Raw genomic sequence first — 24,804 nt, forward strand, 5'->3', positions numbered from 1 at the left:
ATTACGACAGCAACAGATTTTTTAAGTTATTTTATTTATTTTATTTATTTATTCAGTTTATTTCCGACATGGTTACATTCACTTGTTTGTGTTGGCCTTGTTCCCTGCCAGACGTTGTTAGCATTCCTCCAGTTCAAGAATAGTTCCTCTTTCGAAGGTGTTTGGAAGGTTCTTCCCTTTTCATCCACAATGTCACCTTGTTTTGTCTCTACATCAAGGGTAATCCAGCTGTTGTTAGTTCTATTGGCAGTGTTGTATTTTCCACTGTCTGATGATGGGATCAGATCCAACTTGTATAAACACATCACCACATCCCAGTTCACAAGCAAAGTAGTATTTTAATGTAATATATCTTAGTTCATAAGCGTGTTTCTAACTGCTGTTGTTAGTTTTATTGGCAGTGTTGTATTTTCCACTGTTAGATTTAACTTGTATAAACACATTATTATATCTTAGTTCATAAGCAAGGTAGTAATTTCATTGTATATAAAAAAAATCGTGTTTCTAACTGCACATATGACAATAAACACTTTGAATTTAAATTTAATGTAATCCTTAATCACCCCACCACCTAGCAATTAAAATGAATAAATCACAGACCTTTTTTACTCTTGGTTTCCACATTTAATTCGGTCTCCGTAAAATAATCACAGTCTGAGTTTTGTTTCCAGTGTTTATATAGATCTGGGTCCATATCCATGATTACCATCAGTAATGTTGTTGTTTAGGTGGATCCTTCGTATTTTCCCAAGTTGTCCATCGTTTTGATGAGAACTGGTTTTCCGTCCTCTTCTTCCTGGATGTAAATCCTGCAGTTTTTTGACCACGTCTTCATAATCTTTCCTTCTTTTTTTATTTGGCGTGCTTTCCATGCAATGCTTGCATTTTGTTTCGTCAGGTCTTCATTGATGTACACCTTCGTTCCCTTGAGTTTGTTTCCTTGCTTGATTATTTCTCCTTTGAATTTTATATTCGTGAAGGTTATTTTTACAGCTCTGTTATCATTTTTCTTTGGCAGGAGATGGCAGGAGTTGATGTTGTCAGGGTTCAGGACAATGTCCTTCGACTTCAGGTAGTCAATGACCTGTTGTTCAATCGATTTTGTTTCTTCGTCACTCCTGGGTTTTATCTTTAGGCCTGTGATGATGACATCTTTCTCTCTTTCCTTTTGTTCCAGCTGTTCAACCCTCGCGTTCAACAATTTTATCTCTTCAGCATTTCTTTCATTCTTTTCTTTCAGTACCTTTGTTTCGCTTTGTAGTCTTTCCAGTGAGTTTTCCAGCGTCTTTTCCAACGACTTTATCTCGGCAGATAGGTTTTGTAGACCCTCGCGTATCATCTCCTTGACCTCTTCCAAACCCGAATTGGGTTCTGAAGGGCCTCCCTGCGGTTTTTTCACCATTTTCCTTCAGTCTTGGGCCCAGTTTTTCAGGCTGTTCAGGCTGTTCAGCTGTAGCCAAGGTCGTGTTATCGGAGCAAAGGAAAACACGTCTGCTCTCTCCAAAGACCAGAGAAGAATTACAATTATAATCACGCCATCTTTGTAATTAATTATCATTTATGCGATTATAATTATAATTGATACCAACTCTGGCTGTGAAAAGTGGACACGTCTTATTGATTATTGATCAATAGGAAGGATTCCATGTGGGTAGCCTATTGAACTAATGTTGGTCACACGTCACTTTAGTCCATGATTTAAAATGAGCCAGATTGGAAAAATGTAAATACATATATTGTTATTTAAAAATGAGGGGAAAACATTTGAACAAAATTGTGCCAAACTTGTTATTTACATTTAACTTATTAGTTACAGATCACATGTATTTACTCAAGAACAAAGGGGTCTGCACTGAACTACATCATTAATAGTGTATTCAAATATAGTAATGGTTACATGATAATTAATTAACATACCTTCAGTTTGACATATATGAGAAAAAAATACATGTGTATAGTTTTAATATTAACTCGTAGAGGTGGGACGATACATTGAGTTCACGATAATGGGTCCGTGATAACGATACGTTACATTATTTTTGTAAAAAAAAAAAAAAAAAAAAAAAAAAATACCCTCAAAATTCTAATTAAATACAACCATGTTTTTTTTCCGACTTTAAATCTCTACATTCACACATACTTGATTCAAACGTCAGAATTATGATGTGCTACATTGGCTTTTTGCTGATATAAAGTTTAGCTAATACAACATCATTCTTTACCATTTCAAGGTTTTCGGTGTCTTTTGATAAAGTATGATACATTTTGATATTTGAAATACTTACTATAGATACAAAATGACACAACTAATGAAAATAAAGAAAGCAAATTCCATATATATATTAACAAGACATGATATAATATGAATATTCAGTATGATATAATCCAACGTGACAAATACAAAATAAAAGGCAGAATAACATAATGGTGCACTTTGTGGATATCTTTAAAAAGCGCCTAAAAACACATTTGTTTGTAAAAGTATTCTAGTCCAACTGACTCACGCTGCCACTTACTGTGTGTATTTGTTGTTTCTTCTTTTTTATATTGTTTTACTATCTGTTTTATTACTGTGAAACATTTTGTGTCTCTGTTTCTGTGAAAAGCGCTATACAAATAAAGTTTTACTCATTTGAATGTTCGACTGACGTTATATTTGAAAAGCCTCTATGGTCGATCTGACTTTAGCTGTTATGTGAGACAGTGAAGTCGTGTTTACTCTGAATTTTCAATGTGACTGCAGCGTTTCAGCCGACGATAAGGGAGGAGAGCCGTGTTTAAAGCTGGCCTGTACTCTTTAGGCTTTGTGGGGATGATAAGGTTGGATGTTATCCACATGTTTCCTGGCCTGTTCACCTCTGCAGAGACGTCGTCTGCCCTCCTCACCGTCCCTTCCTGGGGGACGGCTCTTTCCAGAATCCCTCCTGAATACCAAAATATTCTCCATTTCTACTCCATCTGTGTTTGTGCTTTTTATTCAATGTGTGTGATTAGTTTTGAACCGTGGTGTGTAAAAGATTGAGATAGGATGCAGGAAGAAGAAAGAATGGCCACTGGAATATTTGCCATTTTGTGCAACAATACCTATTAAAAAAATGATGTTTGAGAAAAGAGGCATAAATATTAATCAAATCAATAGTCATGATACTGTAAGTGCAAAACCTTTAACGCAGCTTTGATTTATAAAACATCTCATATCAGCAAAGGTGAAAGTAATGGATTACAAGTTACTGTAATTGAGCTTCTTTTAATGGTACTTTTTTTTTGTATATTTCAAAATCAGTAATTTTACTTATACTTAAGTACGTTTTAAAAGAAATAAAGTAATTCTACACCCCACCGTTACTGAGTAAATGATTGTTTTTGTGATTGATTTTTTTTTTACTTCCGTTTCTTAGTCGTTCTGTTTCTGATCAACGCAAAGCCACTTTCTTCAGTTCACATTGGAGTTTCTACCTATTATGTTGTTATTACCCACATTGCTCATTTGGCATGGCATTGTTTTAAAGTTCATACATTTAGCTATACTTAGCCAAATATTTATATTATTTTTTTATTATTTTATTCAACAAAGGATTTTTACTTTTATTTTATACAGATGCCTTTGTGGAAAATAAAATAGGTTCAAATTGTGCAAGATTTGGTTCCTTCCATGAGATGTTTACTGTATGCAAGGGAACCGTAGCAAGATTTGCTACCAAAAATAAACATGGGGGGGTGAAAGTTACTTTTACTTTGAGTAGTATTTAATTGAGCTACTTTTTACTTGTACTTGAGTATTTTTTTTGGATGACTTACTTGTACTAGCACTTGAGTACAATTTCAATCAAGTGACAGTACTTCTGCCTGAGTATGATACATCAGTACTCTTTACACATATGCATATACAGTAGGTGTATAAATAAGACACCTTTTGCAGTTAAAATTGAGATTTCCTGCTTTGCCCTTGTTTGGTTTGTGCCGTTAGAAAACAAAGGGAAATGTAAAGGCCAACGTCCCCAAATTCAGCACTGGATGAATGGCCTTTGAGAGGGGAGTTAATAGAGGGGCACTCATTTTGTGTTTCCTCACTGAAGCAGGAAAACAATGCACTGTTCAGAAGAGAACCACAGCTTGGCTAATTTGACCTTTTTTTTTGTTCAGATTGGATTTAAGAAAACATTTTGAGATCTTTTTTTTTTTTGCTCAAACTTTTGAATAATTTAATCATGATGAAATCTAGTAGTCACATACTAAGTTAAACTTTTTAAAGTTGAGGACCTCCCTCAGAAGAAAGTCCTAAATGTATAATGCTATGTATATCATTTACAATATGTACCAAAAAGTGTTTTTAAAGCTAAAATATGTCCTATTTCAATTTAAATTCCCACAAAATGAGCAGTTCTTTGTTCATTCTCATTCTGCTCCAAAGCAGAATGTTTATATTTGGCTGAATTCTAAGTGGTTTGATATTTTCCAGCTTTAGACGTCTGTGGTGTTGTACCTTTTAGGATTAGTTTTAAACTGCTTCAAAAAGATCTGTATGTAAGTCCTTGGCTGCTATCCTTCATTAACAGTTTTTACACATATCTGAGTAGCAGTAAGTTGGTCCAGTCTTTGCCTATAACAGGCTTTAATCCGTAACGCAGGGCTGTAAAAAAAAAATAATTTTAGTTCAGGGGCCAAATACGGAGCAGTTTATCTTAAGTGGGCCACACATTTTAGGTGGGAATATTAGCGATTGAATAATTATGGTGCTCTAATTTGCAATAAAAAAAAAATTAATTATGAAATATGTACTGCACTGATACAGATATCAATCTACAGTGATAGTGAAAGTTCTTCACTGTTAATGTATTTCATTTTGTGACCAGTTTTGAAGTAATTTGGGGAATTCTTGTGGAATAATTCAAATAAAATTGCAGGATTTGGGGAAAATTGAGAGTTATTTTAACAATTTGAGATGAACCATGACTGCCACCATGCAATAAAGGCATGTGGTAAATGTGAGCCCTGCTAATATTGTGGAGTTTCACTGACTTTGTGTATTATTTGGAGATATCTAACTGATATATCTACAACTGAACTAGTTCGTAATATACACAATGATTCATGGTTTCTATGACTTTTTTGCTTTCTGCTGCGGGCCAAATTGGATGCTCTTAAGGGCCGGATTTGGCTCCCGGGCCTTGAGTTTGACACGTGCGCTGTAATGTAACAGCGATTCTGATGGACGTTCATTCAATGATTTAGTTTAAATAAGATGCAAACATTAGAAATAGATCACTGTGGTCGTAAAGAGTGTTGAGTTACAGACTGATGTGTGATTCTGCTTTTCTTACATAGGCAGAGCAAATACCTGCAATTTGTGAATTCATATTTAACTACTGATCATCTGCAAAATATGAAAGAAACTGCACAATTTTTTGCATCATGTCGTTATATGCAGGATATTCACCATTTATCAGAAGCCTGCTGTGTCAGAGTTCATTTCATTGTTTGGTATTCATCTTTATTGGTAGATTAGAACCCGATTTGTAATCAAAGTACATTATCGCTGTCTTCAGAGGCCTACTGAGGGACAAGTATCTTGGCACAGTAAAAAAACAAAAGGACAAGGAGGACAGAAAAGGGAGGGGGAAAGGAAACTGTCTGTACTTCCTCCAACAGGATATAAGAGGCATCCTGGAATCTACAGCCTCAAAGGCTTCACTGAGTCAATCACACAAACACACTTAACTCTTCCTTTGACATAATGACCACATTGTTGAGAGGCAGTGCTGACTCGTGAACCTGTGATCTAAAAGAGCCCAGATTGAGGTGAGGATAATGAGATAAAGGCCACAGGGTAACATCATCACCTCCACTATCGAGAATTGCTCATCAAAGGTTCCTGCTTTGGCAAACTAAGGACTCAAATGTTGGCTTTTAACAATTCATAACATCTAATTTCACAGATGTTATACCTTATGGTGAACTGGTCCCCATGCTACAGTAACTGTAAAGGCACCACAACTACTTACTCTTCTGGCTGGGCAATATATATCGATATTCAAGATATATCGAGTTTTCTATTTTGGTGATATGGACATGTACAATATCGCCTATATCAATATATATTTTTTATAGCTTATTTTGTTTTTGCTACTTGTCAGAACAGCATGTAAAGCACGAATAGATAGATTTCTGAGTGCGTCCTAACCTAGACCTTCCCCTAAACAAGCCACACTACAGAACTCATTCACATGTGCTGTCCTTTACGGAGAAAAAGCCAAAAGTGGCACATATTGTGCAACTGGTAATAAATATGCCTATTTGGCATTTTGCATCAGGAAATTTAACCCTGAATTGTCTTTCTGATTAGACTTCATTTTAATTTAAATGATTTATATTGTATATTGACATTTAGGGAAAAAATATTTTTAGTCTGTATCGCCCAGCCCTACTTACTCTCCCATCCAAGTCATTGTGATCTGGTTTTCCTATCAGTTGCATTAATACTTGCATCAGCGTGCATACTGTATAGTTGAATGGTTCATACTGAGGAGCTCAGTAAATCACAGTGTGATATCGACCATGATGGTGGTAGTGGTAGGGCAGGCGATGTGTGCCACTAGTCTGTCACAGTGAACAGAGGTTGCTAACTTCCTGGGGAATGAATGACTACAGACATGGCCTGGTTCACTGAGGAACAGAGCGTAGAGAGCTTCATGGTAGTTTCCATACATCACCAGGTGCAATGCAAAGCGTTGGATGCAATGGAGCAGACATGGGCAACTTGCTGTCCTGCTTAGTCTTATTTTGTGTTGCTCCATAGGAAAAACAAAAAATGACTCCAAAACACACGCACCGACAACAAAAACACACTCAATGACTATAGTAAAAAACACAAAACAACAACAAACACACAAAATAAGAGGAAAATATACAAAACGACAACAAAAAACACCAAACGAAAGAAAACTATTCTAAAACGCCAATAAAAATATGCATATTGTAAAAAGTATCTCACATATTATAATACTGTGTGTGTGTGTGTGTGTGCGTGTGTGTGTGTGTGTGATGGGGGGATGGGGTATAGAGGAGAGGGGAAGAGCAATCAGCAGCAATTATAATAATATAATATCTATAATAATGGTTATGTGCTATGGTAGGTGAGGGGAGGAGTCAATAATATTTAATAATAGACAAATATGTGGGGCAAAGGAACAATATATATATATATATATATATATATATATATATATATATATATATAGTTATAGTTATTATTATTATTATTATAAAATTGAGAGAAAAGAGGGGGGAAAATGTAGAAAAAAAATCCTAAGAAGGGGAGAAATAAAAGCTTCAACCTGGAATCCAACGCCCAGCCGGACTGAGGGGGGCTGAGGGACCCCACCCACAGGCCTCCTCCATGCCTCCTTTTCCTTTGCCTTTATTTTTCTTCTTCCCTCCCAGTCCAGGTCCCTCTACAAAGTGCAATCATATAGGAGAAAGTGTGATGTGAATAAATAGACTGGGGGAGCACAGAATAAAATCCTCAATCTGTGCAATATATAGGATTAAATAGAATGGAGAAGGTTATTTGTCCAGTGTCTGACCTCACATGCTGCATAAGTGAGGTCACATGCATGCACTAAAATTACCATAAACACACATCTAAATCTTGCTCTAAGCCTCACCTGGGCCATCACTGTGGGATGTTGAGCAAGTCTCTTAACCCCGAACTGCTCCCCAGGCGCCGCTAAAATGGCTGCCCACTGCTCCTCAGGGATGGGTTAAATGCAGAGGACAAATTCCATGTATGTAATAACATTACATGGCCAATTAAAGGCGAAAGCCCCGATTTAATCTTTTAATCTAAATTGCGCCCCCTGCTGGATATTTCTCTCTTTAAAAAAATAAAAAATAAAAATAAAATAAAATAAAATAAAAGAGGGGTTGGGCTTCCCTTTGGAAAGTGTATTTCAACTTTTAACTCAATAACAAAACGAAACAAGTATTAACTTAACATCGTCTTAGCTTAAAAGAAAAAGAGCCAGTCAATATTTCATGTGGAACCTTTATTACTCATTTCCGGTCGGACCCTTTTGGTGGCGTACCAAACAATGTGCGCACAGAGCAAGCATGTCAATGATAGATGTTCTGTGGTGTTTTCTGGCTTTCTGCTTTTTTGTTGCCTTTAGCATTCACGGATTGTGTGAAGTGGGTCCTGGAGAACGGGAAAGTGGTTTTATGTACGTGTTGTTCCAGGATTTGATCCGATACGGAAAAACTAAACAGAGCCTGAGACGGAGCGCCTGGCTGCGGGTGTTTGACGTCCCCAAACGGTAACGCGGACCAATCATTATTAACCATTAAATAACAGTTTGTGTTGCAAAACAAAAAATAAAGAAAAATTAACCTTGTCTTTTTTTGTAAATTGACGCTTTTAAAAGTTTTACTACTTTTTTTTTTTTTTTAATGCAAGTGCAGTACTCAAGTGTGGTACTTTTGAACCACTGATATATATATATATATATATATATATATATATATATATATATTGTAAGAGTATCAGTACATTTCAAAATAAGAATACAAAATCCCATAATGTTTTGCCGAAGAAATTGCTATGGACTCTACTGAGGTTTATTCAATCAAAATAGTTGCTTCAATCAACTATATGGTGTCAAATAATAAAAATTTAAAAAAATAACTGTTCAAATGTAATTATTTGCATATGAACACCTTTTTCTTTGATTTAAAGTTAGTTTAAGTGATATATATATATATATATATATATATATATATATATATATATATATAAACTTTTTTTTATTAAAGTGATATTTTTTTATTTGAAGCAACTTTTTTAAATGAATAATAAAGACACCATTCTACCCCCAGTAACTCTAAAAACAGATATGTGACACAGTATGTACCTTTTTACTCTATCTACATTCTTCCTTACTTTAGTAGATATATTTATACTTTTTTATTTTACTTAAATTGTTTTAAATGTTTCGCAAACACATTTTCCATCCTCTGTATGTAGCTACCTATTGTACATGCTGTAGGGTTGACATTAAAGTCAAATTTGACTTTTTTTTTTTTTTTTGTTCAGTCCCACAAGTTTACAACCAATGAGTTAAAAAAATGTGTAATGCAGATTTGCTTTCTAACTGTTGTTTATTTAGTTTGATTTCTCTGACTTTTTTCCCTCAGGTGGTTTTGGCACTTTTATGTCATCTCTGTCTGCTGGAACGGGTTCCTCCTGGTTCTGACCTTTAACTGTGTCTATGTACATCAGCCACTGCCTGTGTGGCTCACTGCTGTATTAGAAGCTCTAACAGGTGTGCCAGGCTCCCACTCTGCAGGTAAACTCAATTACAATTACAGCCCAGCCTCATTTTGAACCAATACGTTTGGATTTCAAATCAGTTGTTGTAGATGTTAAACTTATATCAGATCAGGAGCTGTAAACTGCCTGGTTTTATCTACTCCGGTGGACGTCAACAGAAAAATAATAGTACAATCACTAAAAGATGAATTTTTTTTTTATTTTACTCCAAAATTAAAGACAAATATTTACCTTTACATTTAAAAAAAAAAATAAAATACTTCACTTCATTTTCCCCAATTATTTATTAACATATTTTTTATAGAACCTAAAATAAATGAAAAGGAGTTGAAAAATAAAAGAAATGTTTCCATAAATGTGTAATTACTAATAGGTAAGGGTGAATGTATTTGTGTAGTGCATTTAATTCAAACACAATGCAACTGGATTCAATGTGCTTAACATGATTAAAAAGTGCAACAGAAAACATTAAAATACAATAAAAACACTATACACAATTTAAAATAAAGAATAAAAACATGAAATCAACAAAAACATGATTACATATTTCCCAGTCATAAACTCAAATTGAATTCAAACTGTTCCCATTGGATGCCGACTTCTGTTCCGATGTTTGTTCCACTTCTGTGCAGCATAACAACTGTTACCATGCTTGCTGTGAACTTTGGGCTCCACTATTTGACCTGTGATGTGGCTGTTTGGCTTTTTACTCAGATCTCATATAGACTTATTGCAATTATCATTACATTTAATGTAACCACATGTTTGACAACTGGTTTAGTGTGTATTTAACCTTCACTGAAGAGCCGTATTACACCCTGACACGATGATTCACCCGTGGCAACAAGCAACAAGAAAACCATTTTATTTATATAAATATATATTATTATTATTATTATTATTATTATTATTATTATTTATACAAATATTAGTAAAATACACGCTCTTTTATGTCAATTCTATCAGAGCTGTCTCAGTACTTAGATATAATACTTCCTAAAATGCTGTTTATTGAAATTTTTAAGCTTGTTGATGGTTACCTAAATATGAGCTCATTACACATTGTAACCTGTCTAATTTTGTTTTGGTGTTGATCACAACTCTGACTCATAGAAAGATGCATGTCTGACAGATTCTCAATTAGCAGTTTATCTATCTGCACACCTCCATTCAGGAACATAAGACACAGGCTGTGTTTGAAGTCGCATACTAACGTACTGCTCGTAAAAGTTAAATTAGATAGTATAAAAAGACTGAGTACCTGAGAAATACCTGGATCTATACTATATCAGGACATTTTTTTAAGTATGCACAGTGGGCCCACTAGTACTCAACCCCCCATGATGCATTGCGAGCGGAACGTAAAATCGTCCTGGAACCGGCTTCAAGCAAAAAGCCAAACATTCTCTTCTCAAAACAAAAGCATCTGTTGTTGTCTTCCATTAGTTTTTAACGCTTTTGTAAATAGGGCTCTTGGTTTGAAGTTAACAAGAAGTTTTGTCAGCAGCAAATTTGCGGGTCTACGTAAATCTCCAAAATGTCGGCATGAAATGCATTGCCGCGAGTTTTATTGATCAAGTGACCAAATGTTGATCTTCTACTTGGTCATTTTCTCACTTAAAATGCTTTGAAAAACTTTCAAAGGTGGCGAATCAATAGAGATATTTAGCCTCAGTGTTTTTGTCGTTGTTGGTTTGAAATGCATCATGGGGAAACTTGGAAGTATACTTCAGTGGGAACAGTCACCATACTAATCCACCTAAGCGTACTCATAGTATATACAGTAGTAGACAGTATGTACTCGTTGAGTTTGTAGTGCATAGTACTAAGTATGCCATTTCCAACACCACCTTGGTTTTTACTGAAGGCATGTGTGTGTTGTGCGTGTGTGTGTGTGTGTGTGCTGCAGTCCCACGTCCCTCCACTATTCTGCTCCAGCTGCTGCTGTTTATCCACTCCTTCCGGCGGCTGCTGGAGTGTCTGCTTATCAGTGTTTTCTCTGACGGGGTCATTCACCTGGCTCAGTATGCGTTCGGCCTGGGCTACTACATCGTACTGGGATTGACAGCTCTCTGTTCAGATCTCAGCGCCAAAGGTTTGACTTCTGATGGTTTCCTATACTTGTTTTGGATAGTTAGTGTTACTTTGTGATGTTAAGGTGGGTGTTTTTGGGTCCTTCCAGGGTCTGACATGCAGGACTGGTTGCTACTGTTGGGTTGTGCGGTTTTTATTTGGGCCTCATTACTGCAGCATAGGTCTATGGTCCTGCTGGCCCAGCTCCGAACTGGAAAGTCAGGTTGGTTCATAGTTGCATTATTTTTTATAATGAATTTTACATTTTGATAAGCGCATTGAGATGACTTTGTTGTATATTGCGCTATACAAATAAAGTTGAACTGATATGAATTGAATTACAGACTCATATTGGGTACTGCTCTACATTTCCCAAAGCATTTACCAATTTAGTTTGATTTATAGTGACAATTACATGTCAGCAGGAATACCAGTCTGGATTCTCCATCATTTTATTGCTAGGTGTACCATAAATAAACTGGTAAATGCATTCAATAAATGAGAGTTAATGATTACAGCTTATAGCCATAACAAAGGCAAACTGATAACATGTAGGCAATGACTTGAACTTTCAGGGAGGGTGGGAGTGGCTTTGAAAGGGATCTGCCCCATTATGCTTAATGGTAGGAGACAGTAGTTTATTGAGCATGTGCACAGAACCGGTTAAATGAAATGACTTTTGTATGTTTAGCCCTATAATGCCAAACGTATCATTTTTGATACATGAGTTTTGGAACACTCTACATGATCAGTGTGATTTTTTTTTTTTCTTGATAAACCCAATATATGCAGTTATATACATGCAATACTCCCATAATCATATAATCTCCCATGGGATAGTAATTAGTTCAGCAGAAGCCTTTCCAGCAACTCTACAAGGTTGTCATTTAGGAGGAAAGAAGCACAGGTGGTTTTAGAGAAAGAAGTTTTCCAATTTTGAAAAGATTATGGTAAGAAAAACATTCATTTTTTTTACTAAAACATAAATAGGAAGAGTTACTGGGTTGATGCAGTTTGATATTAGTGTCTATTTTATAATCTCTGTGTTAGTAAAACTGTGTTGAAAATTGTGTATCAGATTTGATACAGCAGGTATATGAGCCTGAGGTTATGTAACTCTAAATCAGTCAATTGTCATTATTTTCAAGCAATAATAAGTCTTTTTTTTTATTTTAAACTAAACTAAATACATGTTTTTGTTGGTTAAAAAAAAGATATTTGAGCACTGAGACCAGAGGTATCAAATATGATACAAATTAAAACTCATAAATGGAAAAAGATATTTACATTTTTTTGGTTGTTCATGGGGATCAATAAAAGCTTCAGTTTCAAAACATTGGAATTTTCTGTCAATTATTTAATGATTCAGGCTTTACGGGGTTAAACTTGTCTTTATTCTAATGCTGATGTGAATTCTGATTTTAATAATGAACTATTCTTTGTTTGTGTTTTGCAGGAACAGTGGAGACGCTGGTGCACAGAGTGCCTAATGGAGGCTGGTTTGAGTTGGTGTCGTGTCCACATTACTTTGCTGAGCTGCTGATCTACGTCTCACTGAGCTTGGTTTCTGGGGGACTCTCTCTGACCTGGTGGCTTGTGGTTCTTTACGTGTTTTTCAACCAGGCTCTCGCAGCACAGCTCTGTCATGAGCTTTACGTGAGCAAATACGAGTCGTACCCGAAGAACAGAAATGCCTTCATTCCTTTTGTGCTCTAATGTTGCGTTCTTCTGCTTTGTGGTGGACATGGATGGGGACCAGAAAAGACCACAGAGGTCAGAGTAGAATTATTGTGATTCTCAGAAGTGAAGGATGAAGAACTTTGGATTAAGACGAGCTGAGCTTTGCAGCAGCTGTAAAGACGACGTGTGCTATTTATTATTTTTTACAAAAAAACAACTATGTTCATTTGTTTTAAGCTATTTAATTAAATATGTTTTAATCGAGAAGAAAGCAGATTAATATTCAGTGATAATTTTTGCACCCATTCACTTACTACACACTTCTTCTTCTTCTTTTAACTCATTTGTGTGTACAAATCTAGTTTGGTTGTGCAGCTCAATCACAAACCGTAACTCACATGGTTGTTAATATCTACTTTAGAGTTTGGAGTGATCTTTTTACATGATATTAGTACTTTACCTCTGTGTGGGCTGAATGGCACGAACATAATACTTAAAATACTTAAAATACTTAAACGATGTGTGTGATTAGTAATTTTAGTATTTTTAAGCCATTGAAAATAGTCATTCATATTTAAAAAAAAAAAAAAAAAGTGTACAAAAGTAGGCTTATGAAATGTTTGTGTGACATGATATTACAGATCTATAAATTATGTATCACTATTGAAGTATAAAAAAGAACACTCATTACATTATTTTTTGTTTACTAAATTAAAAATGTAAATAAAATATTGGTATATATTCGGAAGAAAAAAAGGAAAAATGATTTTAGATGTAATGGAGTATATAGAAATCTAAATAAATCTAATTCGTTGCTGCTGAGAATAGATTCTAAAATTTAAAACTTGTTTGACTTTACATAATTTTTAAAAATGTAAAAATATCAAACGTGTGTTTACCTTTAAGTACATTCAACTACTTTATTATTGTATTAATTTAGACTGTTATCTAGATGTGATTAAACAACCTTCCATGATGGAGTTTTTTCTACTTAAAAGCTTGGGACGATATTTAAACATTCGGTTTGAGAGACTTTTACCGACAGTTAGATTGTCCAATCACTGAGCTGCTATTTCAGCACGTTGGCACAAATATACACGTCATCACTCTCAGTGTCCAATCAGCTGTATCATTGTGTAGCCCGCTATCAGTAACGTAGGCCTAGCAGCTCAGTGACTGTGACGTGTTGGACTGGAGCTCCTCATATGTACAGACGCTTATTATGAAGTTTACCGAGTCGTTCACCGACCACAGGAACTGAAAGCGGGTAAAACGTGTGGCTCGGCTCCGTGTTGGGGGTAATGACAATGGCTCTCGCGGTCGGCAATGGAGGCGGGGTGGCCGATCACACCGTGCTGTGTCGGCTTGCTGCCACCGCGCTACTGCTGCTATTGTCGGTCCAAGTTGGTGCGATACAAGAGGAGCACAAGTTCGTCCAGGAGCAGCCCCAGCAGGAGGTAACGACCCGAATCCACGCTGTGTTTCACCAGTCCCGGAGTTCCCTGCTGTTCTCCAACTCTGAGCTAGCCCGCTAATGCTAACCGATGCTGTGTTTCCGGTGTTGTGACAAAAAGTGATATTCAGACCAAATCTGACCAGTCGTTAGGATCCTAGTAAGGTCAAGGATCCTTTCTAATGGATATATTATTTTATAACTGTATTGTAGTTCATTGTAAATCAATATGCAAAGTTTTTACTCGTTTGAAATTCTGTTCCACGTCCACATCCCCAGGTTGTGTGACCTAGTGGTAATATCAAATAATTCTGACCGGTAGAGGGGAAAAAAAAACAACAACTTGAACACGTGTCCACCGTATTCTTTCACGTGAATACTGCACGTGACTTCCTGTTTCACCATTATGGTATCACAATAATAATGGTCATCTAATGCACGTCAAATTAAACGTAATGTATTTTTAAAGAGCTGTTTTTGGTAAGTGGGGTTTTACAGGGTGTACCGAGTGATATTGCACATACATAGTAATGCAGATACATTAACAACTACTTCCGTCTTCAGGTACAGTAACAGGAAGTAGTCTGCATTTAGGATGGACTTACAATGTTGACTTAGTGTGCAAGTTTTTTGTTTGTTTTTGTTTTATAATCATGCAAAGCATATTAGTTTCCTGTACAAAAGCTTAATACTGAATGGGATAATTTATTTCCACAAATACAGGTTTCTTAAAAGTCTTTTTTTTTTTTTTGCATAATGATAACACTCATGTGTAAATATATTCTGTTAGATTAAGTGTGGGAGGGGCATGTCAGTTGGCTTATCTCCACTGGTGTTTTAAACTAATCACTTAGCTGTTAGTGATGGGTGATAGCTTACAATGGAACTGTGTATGGTTAAATGTAATCGTAATTGTAATTTTGAGAATCTGTCACACTTGTAATCGTAATTGAGTTAAGATAATTGACTTTGTAATTGTAATTACCATGGAAATTCAATAAAAAAAACTTTCAATTACAATTTAATTAAGCTCAAAACAGGTCTCTGGCTTGCACATAAGTAGCTAACAAATATTGAAATATTTGTCGTTAAGTTTCCCCACTACCTGTCAGTGAATCCTCACACTCATATAAGTGTTAAGAGTTAGTAGCGTTAGGATATAATAGAAATTGTTTTTATTAATAGGGACATAGAGTAACAATATTGTGAATATAACTGATGTTTTGTGCAAAGAGTTTAACGTTATTGCTAAATTCCAACTCTTGTCCCTAGTGGGGCTTTTACATAACATATTATAATAAATGCACTAAAATATAAATGTAAATATGCTAAAACGACATCGTACACACAAAAAACACAATCATCACAACACTATATGAATAAGTTAGTAAAACTGTAATCCAACTTGAGTAATTGATGTTCAGTGGAAAAATAGTAGTTGTAATTAGAAAAATGCCCGTTATCATAATTGAATGGTAAATTAAAATGTAATTGAGCCCAATCCTGATCTGATGTGCTGCTGGCTCAGATATCTCAACAAAAAGGCGTCACTGGCCTCCCTGTCGGTCCTGCCGTATCCCAGGATGGAACCTCCAAAGCAAACATGGGCTTCATTCATGCCTTCGTGGCCTCCATCTCTGTCATCATTGTGTCCGAGCTGGGGGACAAGACATTTTTCATCGCAGCCATCATGGCTATGCGTTACAACCGCCTCACGGTGCTGATTGGGGCCATGCTAGCGCTAGGAGTCATGACGTGTCTCTCAGGTTGGTTTTCATGAATCTTGTACATTTTTAATGAGGCTGTTCTTCCCCTGTCTCTGCCAGAGTCATAATTGGGACTGGTTCCATTCTTTCTTTCGCCAGTGTTGTTTGGCTATGCCACCACCGTCATTCCCAGGATCTACACGTACTATGTGTCCACGGCTTTGTTTGCCATATTTGGGGTGCGCATGCTGAGAGAAGGCTTGAGAATGAGTCCAGATGAAGGTCAGGAGGAACTGGAGGAGGTGCAGGCAGAGATCAAGAAGAAAGATGAAGAGGTCTGTACGTTTAATTTAATTCATTTATTTGAATTAGGACATTACATGTCAATCAATGTGCATCAACATAAATGTGCTGGAGTTAACACAATAGCTGAAATTCATCCATTGTACTAAGGCATGTAAACATGATATAACATACAGTTGAACAATAATATTTAACATACAGTTAAGCAACATGGCACAATGAAACAAACAGTAAACTAACGGACGACAGAAAACATGATACCACATGTACAAAAGAGCCCAAGAAAAAAATGCAGTATTATCTATGGCTGCATGACAGCCGTTTTCAACCAGTTATTGAGAAATACTTTGAAGGTTGGGTAATTACCACAGTTTCTGATGTTTTCAGGAAGTGTATTCCATAATTTTGTGCCTTTGAGAAACACCACCATTTAGCTACATTTAGCCCGTCGCCTTTGTACTACACAGTCTCCTTTAGTTAAGGCTCTGGTTCATTCTGTAGTCAGTCGGGTATTTATTTTCTCTCCCATTTGTAGGAAATCCTTTCAGGTACAAGAAAACTATAAAACATGCACGCAACCTGGTGTCGCCTGTAAAAATGTGATTCTGCCAGAGTTTATTTCCTGATGAATTAGATACCAGGAATGTAGATGGGTGTATTTATTAATAAGCCTGTTAATATACTAGTGTAACTGAGGCTGGGTTAAAACAAACATATTTGATGTGAGCTTTTCTTTTGTGCATAATTTAGAATGATTCATATCAATCTGCAGTGGCACACATTATATATTTCCTATAATTGCATGAGAATGAAAGTACTTAATTAACCTTTGGGTTAATCAAATTATAATTAAAAAGTTTTTGATATTGCCTAGCCAAGGCAACAATTAATTTATTTTCTACGTATTGTAAAGTCTTCACTTCCTGCTCGTCAGTAATAGACTGAAGTAACCAAATAATGACATTTCATCCCTTTTTTATGATCTTGTTTGTTTTGTTTTTTCCTGCAGCTCCAGCGCTCAAAGCTTGCTAACGGGAATCCAGATGTGGAGGCTGGAGCAGGAACCTCTCTGCCTCAGACCAAGTGGCACAGCTTGATCTCACCCATCTTCATCCAAGCCTTCACCCTCACCTTCCTCGCTGAGTGGGGTGACCGCTCACAGCTGACCACTATCATCCTCGCTGCTCGAGAGGTGTGTGAAACGTACTTTAAGGAGCACACAAGGGCTCCGTTTAATAATGAAGGGAAAAAATGTCTTTGGGGAACTTGTACTTTTCCTTAAATATTGCTTTATTGTATTTGTGATTGAAAGGATCCATTTGGAGTAGCAGTCGGTGGTACGATTGGACACTGCATGTGTACAGGACTGGCTGTGATTGGAGGAAGAATGATTGCCCAGAAAATATCTGTCAGAACAGGTGAGAGGGCTTTTTACCTCAGACCAGGGTTGGGGTCAATTATTAATTGATAAATAATTACAATTATGGTGTAATTATAATTTAAAATCCACATATATATATATATATATATGTGTGTTGCTGTCATAATTGGAATTGACTTTGTAATTGTAATTTCCATGAAAATTCTATAAAATTGTAAAATTATGATGTAACGCAAATCTGGTTAACTATGTTGCAGTTCTATGTATAATAGTTCTACATGTATGTAGTTAACAATCATTAAAAGATGTTTCATATCAAGCTTTCCCACATTTTACCATTTAAAAAAATAAAAAGTTTAAGTCTATTGACATAAAAAAAAATGCTCAGACGCCAACACCAAAAATATTAAAAACCTCTATTTTCATTGATTAGAAAGTTTAACAAGGTAATTAATAGATAGGAAAGAAATTAGATGTTAGTTTTTAATGTATTTATTTTTCAGCTGATTTAGGACCTGTTAGCATAAGAGATGCTAACACAAGAGTAAACTTTTATTAGGTTATTTATTTCAGGCTCTGTAATTGAGAGCATAATTGTAATTGACTTTCTGTGGATAAAAAATTATTGTAATTTAATTGTATTTGGACAAAATGTTGGTCACTGTAATCATAGTTGAACATGGGTAATTGAAAAAGTAATTGTAACTGAAAAATGTAGTTGACCCCAACCCTGCCTCAGACTTGTGTGTCCAAGTTTCCAACTGATTTGTTTGTTTTTGTTGTTTTCCACAGTTACAATCATCGGTGGAATAGTTTTTCTGGCGTTTGCTCTTTCTGCCCTCTTCATTAAGCCAGAAGCTGGATTTTAAACAGATTTGGGATGCTTTATGGTCCTCCTGTAAATATGTGTACAGATGTGGTGAAGCTGCACTCAGACATGTGCAGATGTGCTCAATACTTCCTCATTAGGAACATGTGACACTTCCTTATCCGTGTTGTCTGAGACCTGACCTGTATTACACACCAGCCTCTGACGGGAGAAGAAGATGCAGAGCAGGAAGTGACGTTTTAAGATGCTCACATGTCCATATGGAGCTGCTCAAGAAAGAGGCCCAACTCAAACTGTTACTGACTCTGTGAGGTCCAGGAAGTCACAGCCTGATCCTGCAGCCATGCAGCGTTTCCCTCATAATCATCCTGAGAACGTCATCAACTTTGCATTTTTATTGATTATTTTATGGTGTGTACATGAGTTCTAGTTGAACAGTTAACTTTCCCTTTCTCTTTTTACTGATTGCTACAGCGCAGTCAGAACTCATAGGATGTGGGCTTTATTTCTTCATCTGTAAGAGGATACACTTGAAATCTAAACCATCAGCACATATGAAGGTTCTCTGTGTTTAAATGTGTGGGTGTTTTGTTTGTTTTAAAAGAAAGTCCATTTAAATGTTCTCCTTCAGTTACATAGAAGAGCTGCTTTGTTTAAGCTGGGACTGTCATTGAATTTGAAATACATAAATCAATAGATGAGACACTAAGGTGAAAGAGGAAATGTCATTTTAAGAGAATTGAGCTTTAATCCTGCTTGTGCTCGAAAGTTCCATGATTTATTCCACTGAATGAAAAGGAATGTTCTAAGGCTTTCTGCGTTCAAGCAGGAAACTTTCTATTAGCAGCAGGATCAGGTTTAAATACCTCTGCTTTCAGCTGTACTAATAATTTGAATCACTTTCATAAAATTAGTGATAATTCTTCCTCTGTCGTCCAAACCAGTGGTGAACAAATATACATCAGTAACACTACTTATCACTCATCTGGTGCTTTAACTCAGTAAAGAAGTCACTCCTAGCTGTTTCTGCTGCAATGATAATTGAAGCTTTTCTGTCATATTTAAGGCGTCTATTTATTCAGCGTTGTTTTCTGTCCCAGGGCTTTGTGCTGTAGACGTTCAGGCTGGGTGGGTGAGGGTGGGCATTCTTGGGGAAAAGGAGATATTCTTGTCTGTGAACTGAGCTGAAGCTGTTGTCAATATTTGACAGGCTGTAAAGTACGTTTGTCTGCAGTTGGAACGCTTCTAAATCTGACACTAATAAATAAAAGGTCTCAGGCGTAATATTCCTGTGTCATACATGAGCAAACTGGTCAGAAATACTTTACTTGAAGTTTTATACATGAGGCTAGAGGGCCAATATATGGACTTTTTCAATATCGGGCATCGGATGATTCTTTTATTTAGCACTTTAGAGTAGCCATTAAAGGAAAAAAAAAACAAAAAACATCCATCTGGATGTATGAATATACAACAAAAAAAGTAATAATAGCATGGGAGAGGTAGAAGCCAATATAACAGGATAAGAATATAATATACTGTAATAGTGCCTGATCAAATATCCTTATCCTATTATAACCTTAAGATATGGATTTTTGTTTTACTTGGTTGTGTACGGGTATATTAAAAGCTCAATAAATGTTGAGTTCTATTGGTGTATTTAATTTAATTTATAATATATACATTTGAGTGTTTCAGTTGTCTTTGATAATTAATGTGCTTTAAAAAAAAAAAGTAGTAGATCTAGTAAGGTTAAGTTCTATTTCATAGTATTTCGTGAGATGTCTCACTTTGGGATGCAACCTCAGAAGCATTTATTTCAATCTGCCAATCCTGATTGGCAGGTGAAACGTGTCCGGCCGCTAGGGGGAGACCCACCTCCTATAAAAGGAGGACGCGGACAGACTCATACCATTCAAACACCTCTTCTCCTCTCAGCTATCTTGCGTTTTTCTTTGCCAGCTTAACTGTCCACAGGCGGATTCTCTTTATTCCAGTTGCTGGACACAGGCAGTACTAGTGCCTGCTCTGGACTACAACTGGTTGAGAAGTGGGTAGAATACAGCTCATGCTTTGCTTGGTAGGTGCTATTCTTTGCTGTCGAAAGGTGGTGAACCTCTGAGCCTCGGCTCCTTCCAAGGCCGGTGCGTTAATTTAAGCACACCTCGCTGTCATCTTGGTTCCACTGCCCTCAGCAACTATGGGCCCGTGCACATGTTGATCCTCCCTCTGGGCTCTCACGAAAGTGTGTAGCCTGGCTCCAGCTCCTGGTGCTGCGGTACCCGAGCTTCGGACGATAGCGAAAGCTGCCATCTCTAAAGGAACCAACGTTGTCCTAGACGTCTCAGACGGTCTAGCACACATTGGCCTGCATCCCTGCTAGCACCTGTGCTAGCTACCTCGTGGTAGCGCTAGCTAAGCCATCTGCTTTCTGACTGCGCCACGTGGTGATGGAGACTAAAGCTTCTTTCACCGAGGGAGCGGGGCGCTCTGGGACTGGACTCTATCCATGTGGGGGTAAAATCTCCGCCAAAGTCAAGCACAAAGTCTGTCCCACCTGCCTGGGTCTGGAACATGCCCGTATGGCAGTCGAGTCTCTGAGCTTGTGCCAACCTCCACAGGAGGTTGGCAAGCCACATTGGCCGGTCCGAGCCGGACTCCTTCCCTCCTCACGACGTCCCTGTAGAGGCCGGAGTGGTAGAGATTCCGCTGATGGACACTGCAGCTGCTCAGAGTTCCAGCTGGGGTTCCCAGCTCGACCTGGCAACCCCCTCCCTGCTTCACGAGGATGTCCTCGTGATTGACTGCGGAGAGTTTGATGAGGACTCCTCTGACCCTCTCTGCTTGGGTGTGGACGAGGAGGACGACCCTTTCATCAGCAGCGAGCTTCCTGCTGCCTCTTTCGCCTCTCAGGAGGAGATGGACAGCTCTGTGAACCACTGGAGGAGGCAGGCCTGAAGTTCATCTCTCTTAAGGCTGTCTTGTTACTGGCTCTGGCTTTGGCCAAGAGGGTCAGTGACATCCATGCACTCTCAGTTCAACCGTCGTGCACTCAGCTTTTCCCAGGTGAAGCGAGAATCATCCTGACACCCAACCCGGCTTTTGTGCCGAAGGTTGTGGGCTCGTGGTCTCCCATTGACCTTTTGGCCTTTTCTGCCTCACAGGGTGAGCAGCGGCCGAATGTGTTGCGTCCAGTTCGTGCGATCCGTATTTATATGGATATGACGAGGGGCCTCAGGAGAAGCGATCAGCTGTTTGTCTCCTGGGCCAATCCCCGCAAAGGGAAGTCTGTTACTAAGCTACGCCTGTCACACTGGGTGGTGGAGGCTATTGCTTTGACTTACTCGTGTCAGGGTCTGCAGCTGCCTACGGGTCTGGGTGTACACTCAACTCAGGGTCTTGCCACATCCTGGGCTTTGGTCAGGGGAGTGTCTGTTCAGGACATCTGTGCGGTGGCGAATTGGACCTCGCACCTTGCGTTTGTCTGTTTTTACATGCTGGACGTTTCCGCCCCGTGCATGGCATGGGCGGTTTTGCTGTCCTGATGTGATCAGACTTCTGCCCTGGGTGCTGGTACTGCTCGATAAGCATGTCTGCACTACGGGAGTTTCCATATCCCAAAGTGAGACATCTCACAAAATATTATGAAATGGAACTTTGGGTTATGTATATAACCCCAGTTCTATAAGTAATATGAGTGAGATGTCTCACCAGACAACCCTTCTTGCTCGAAGAAGAAGTGCTTATTTTGAATGGTGCGCGACTGTCCACGTCCTCCTTTTATAGGGGGTGGGTCTCCCCCTAGGGGATGGACGCACTTCACCAGCCAATCAGTATTGGCAGATTGAAATAAATGCTTCAGAGGAATGCAGACAGAGGTTGCACCCCATAGTGAGACATCTCACTCATATTACTCATAAAACAAGGGTTATATACATAACCCAAAGGTTAGGGCAAGAGTGTCAAAACCATTGTAGTTCAAGGGCCACATATGACCCAGTTGGACCTCAAGTAGGCTGGACCACAATCAATCCATGTTTTTGTGTAGAAAAAATATCACAAAATCCAGAAGATTAAGCAACTGGGGAAAATTCCAACTGTGTAATTTGCCAGAATTTGGTGGAGTAATTTGCGAAAAAAAAAATTCCAGCTTTTTAAAAAATAATTGCAATTTAATATCACAGTAAATAATTTAGTATTGCAACCCCTATTGTATTATATCTACAACTTGTATGATAGTTTACAAAAAGTCCTGTTTTTGGTGTAGTTTCTACTTTAAACAGAAAATCTTCCTGCAGGCCAGACGAGATGATCTGGCGGGCCGAACTTGGCCCACGGGCCTTGAGTTTGACATGTGGGTTAAGGTAATGAATGACACTTAATGACAGCCTTCATGACACCTTATTCATAATAATGACAGTTTAATGTCAGCCTTTATGTATCAAACATCAAGTAAAGTTTTGCCTAAATATGTGATGGAAACACAAGAAGCAATGAATACTTTTTTTATTGACTCTAAAGGGAGAAAGTTATTGATGCATTCACCTGAAGTGTTTTCTTTACGTTAAGAAAGGTTTGGCTTATAAAAGGTTCCAAAAAGCAGTACACTGGTACAGTACATGTATTAACTGAACAGAATGAGGCCTCAGTGGAATCATGGGAAAGGTTTTTAGTTCAATATTATAAAGAAATCAATCCTACTGAGCAGTAGGTGGCAGTGTTGGGGTTAAACTTGCCTATGGTAAATAAATATACAGTAAACTTCTTTGGATATCATTTGTTGGGATTACATTTTAGCTGAGTAATACATTATTTGGTATTTAGTTTACAGGTCTTGATCTACCCAGTTGCTTTCTTTGACCAGTGTGCTGCACTGGGACTTTTCACTGAGCCAAACCACTAACACACAATAATGAACCAAAGCAGACCCTCGAACAGTCTCATACACACTGCAGTCATTTAACTTGGGGCTCACATTGTCAATCTTTACCTTTCATGCACAAGCTTGTCACCAGTATTTAAGATATACTGTACGTAAGAATAATAATTAAAAAAAATCAATGTTCATGATAGAAAAAACCTCAAAGCGCTCAGTTATGCAACCAATCTGCTTAATGTTTGCCTGTGTCACAGTTTATTATGATCCTTCACAGATTGATTAAAGCTGTGTTGTGTATTAACACAGTTACATTTTACATACACAGCTCACTTTATAGAATAAACATTTTTCTTTTATTTTGCTTTTCTTATACATAGTGCAAAATCTACTTCAGCCCTTATTAAATACACTCCTCTTACACATACTTTGTAGGAATATCAAAAATCATTTTATTTTCCAAGCTGAAAATCTCCTGATTTTAAATAATTTAAAATTATATATATATATTTGGGTATAGAATATAGAATATAAAACTGGGTATAGAATTAAAATGGCTCATGCTAATTTCCAGTCACATTAAGGCACAGTCAATATCTTTCTTTCTACTAATCAGCCTATTCCAGCCTACAGAGGATTCAATGTGCACATAGGACCATCACATATTACTGCCTAAGTCAATTCAAAGACTTCAAATGAAAAGATGCGTGAACATTAAGAGTGGTTGCTAACGTCAAATATATTTTTAAAATCCAAATTAGCATCAAAAGATTAAAAATGGGCTGCTGCTTCCTGGTTATGGGTGCAACTTCCTGTGTGACAAGTAAAGTTCAAATGAAGAATGGCTCAAACAACACAAATTCCAACCTATTGCTTTTCACAATAAAATCCCAGAATGAAAGCAATACATTACAAACTTCAACAGATACAGTAACTATTTTTTTTTTTTTTTTTTTTAGGAAAGAGCTGCCCTTAAAATTGGTGAACCACCAATAATTGCTTTTCCTGGTATCACACAGGAAGATTGGCCCTTAATCATAACGTATCAGCTGCAAATTGTCACGTTTTTAGTTTGGCTTGGTTGGATTTGAAGCCTCAACCCGTCTTGGCTTGATGGAAATCTGATGCTCCTCCCTGATTATGTATAGGTAACACTCTGGCCTGTATATTGCCCTGCA

At 37.3% G+C, this 24,804-nt stretch overlaps 2 protein-coding genes across 3 annotated transcripts; both read left to right on the forward strand.

Annotated features, from left to right (window-relative positions):
• The first annotated feature begins 8,083 nt into the window (after positions 1-8,083).
• srd5a3 (steroid 5 alpha-reductase 3) lies at positions 8,084-13,682 on the forward strand. Of its 2 annotated transcripts, XM_028445202.1 has the most exons (5): positions 8,110-8,312; positions 9,190-9,341; positions 11,235-11,420; positions 11,508-11,621; positions 12,855-13,682. In XM_028445202.1, exons 1-5 carry the CDS (start codon positions 8,110-8,112, stop codon positions 13,112-13,114), a joined length of 915 nt encoding a protein of 304 aa, XP_028301003.1. In that variant the 3' UTR covers positions 13,115-13,682. The 2 variants fall into 2 exon arrangements, with proteins under 2 accessions (XP_028301004.1, XP_028301003.1); XM_028445203.1 differs by lacking the exon at positions 11,508-11,621 and having other exon boundaries at positions 8,084-8,312.
• Positions 13,683-13,820: 138 nt separating this feature from the next.
• tmem165 (transmembrane protein 165) lies at positions 13,821-19,875 on the forward strand. The gene is made up of 6 exons (XM_028445201.1): positions 13,821-14,535; positions 16,060-16,297; positions 16,397-16,572; positions 17,550-17,732; positions 17,853-17,958; positions 18,714-19,875. The coding sequence occupies exons 1-6, from the start codon at positions 14,380-14,382 to the stop codon at positions 18,788-18,790; spliced, it is 936 nt and encodes a 311-aa protein (XP_028301002.1). The 5' UTR covers positions 13,821-14,379; the 3' UTR covers positions 18,791-19,875.
• The last annotated feature ends 4,929 nt before the right edge of the window (positions 19,876-24,804 follow it).

Source organism: Gouania willdenowi, chromosome 4 (assembly GCF_900634775.1).
Source record: "Gouania willdenowi chromosome 4, fGouWil2.1, whole genome shotgun sequence".
In the NCBI taxonomy this organism is placed as follows: Eukaryota; Metazoa; Chordata; class Actinopteri; order Blenniiformes; family Gobiesocidae; genus Gouania; species Gouania willdenowi.

Bases quoted from the DNA above. Each gene is read 5' to 3' on its own strand.
- srd5a3 (XM_028445202.1), top strand. From the start codon at position 8,110: ATGTCAATGATAGATGTTCTGTGGTGTTTTCTGGCTTTCTGCTTTTTT. The intron at 11,421-11,507 runs GTTTGACTTCTG...GGGTCCTTCCAG, and splicing joins TTCAGATCTCAGCGCCAAAG to GGTCTGACATGCAGGACTGG. The intron at 11,622-12,854 runs GTTGGTTCATAG...TGTGTTTTGCAG, and splicing joins GCTCCGAACTGGAAAGTCAG to GAACAGTGGAGACGCTGGTG.
- tmem165 (XM_028445201.1), top strand. From the start codon at position 14,380: ATGACAATGGCTCTCGCGGTCGGCAATGGAGGCGGGGTGGCCGATCAC. The intron at 16,573-17,549 runs GTCTGTACGTTT...TTTTTCCTGCAG, and splicing joins TCAAGAAGAAAGATGAAGAG to CTCCAGCGCTCAAAGCTTGC. The intron at 17,733-17,852 runs GTGTGTGAAACG...TGTGATTGAAAG, and splicing joins TCATCCTCGCTGCTCGAGAG to GATCCATTTGGAGTAGCAGT.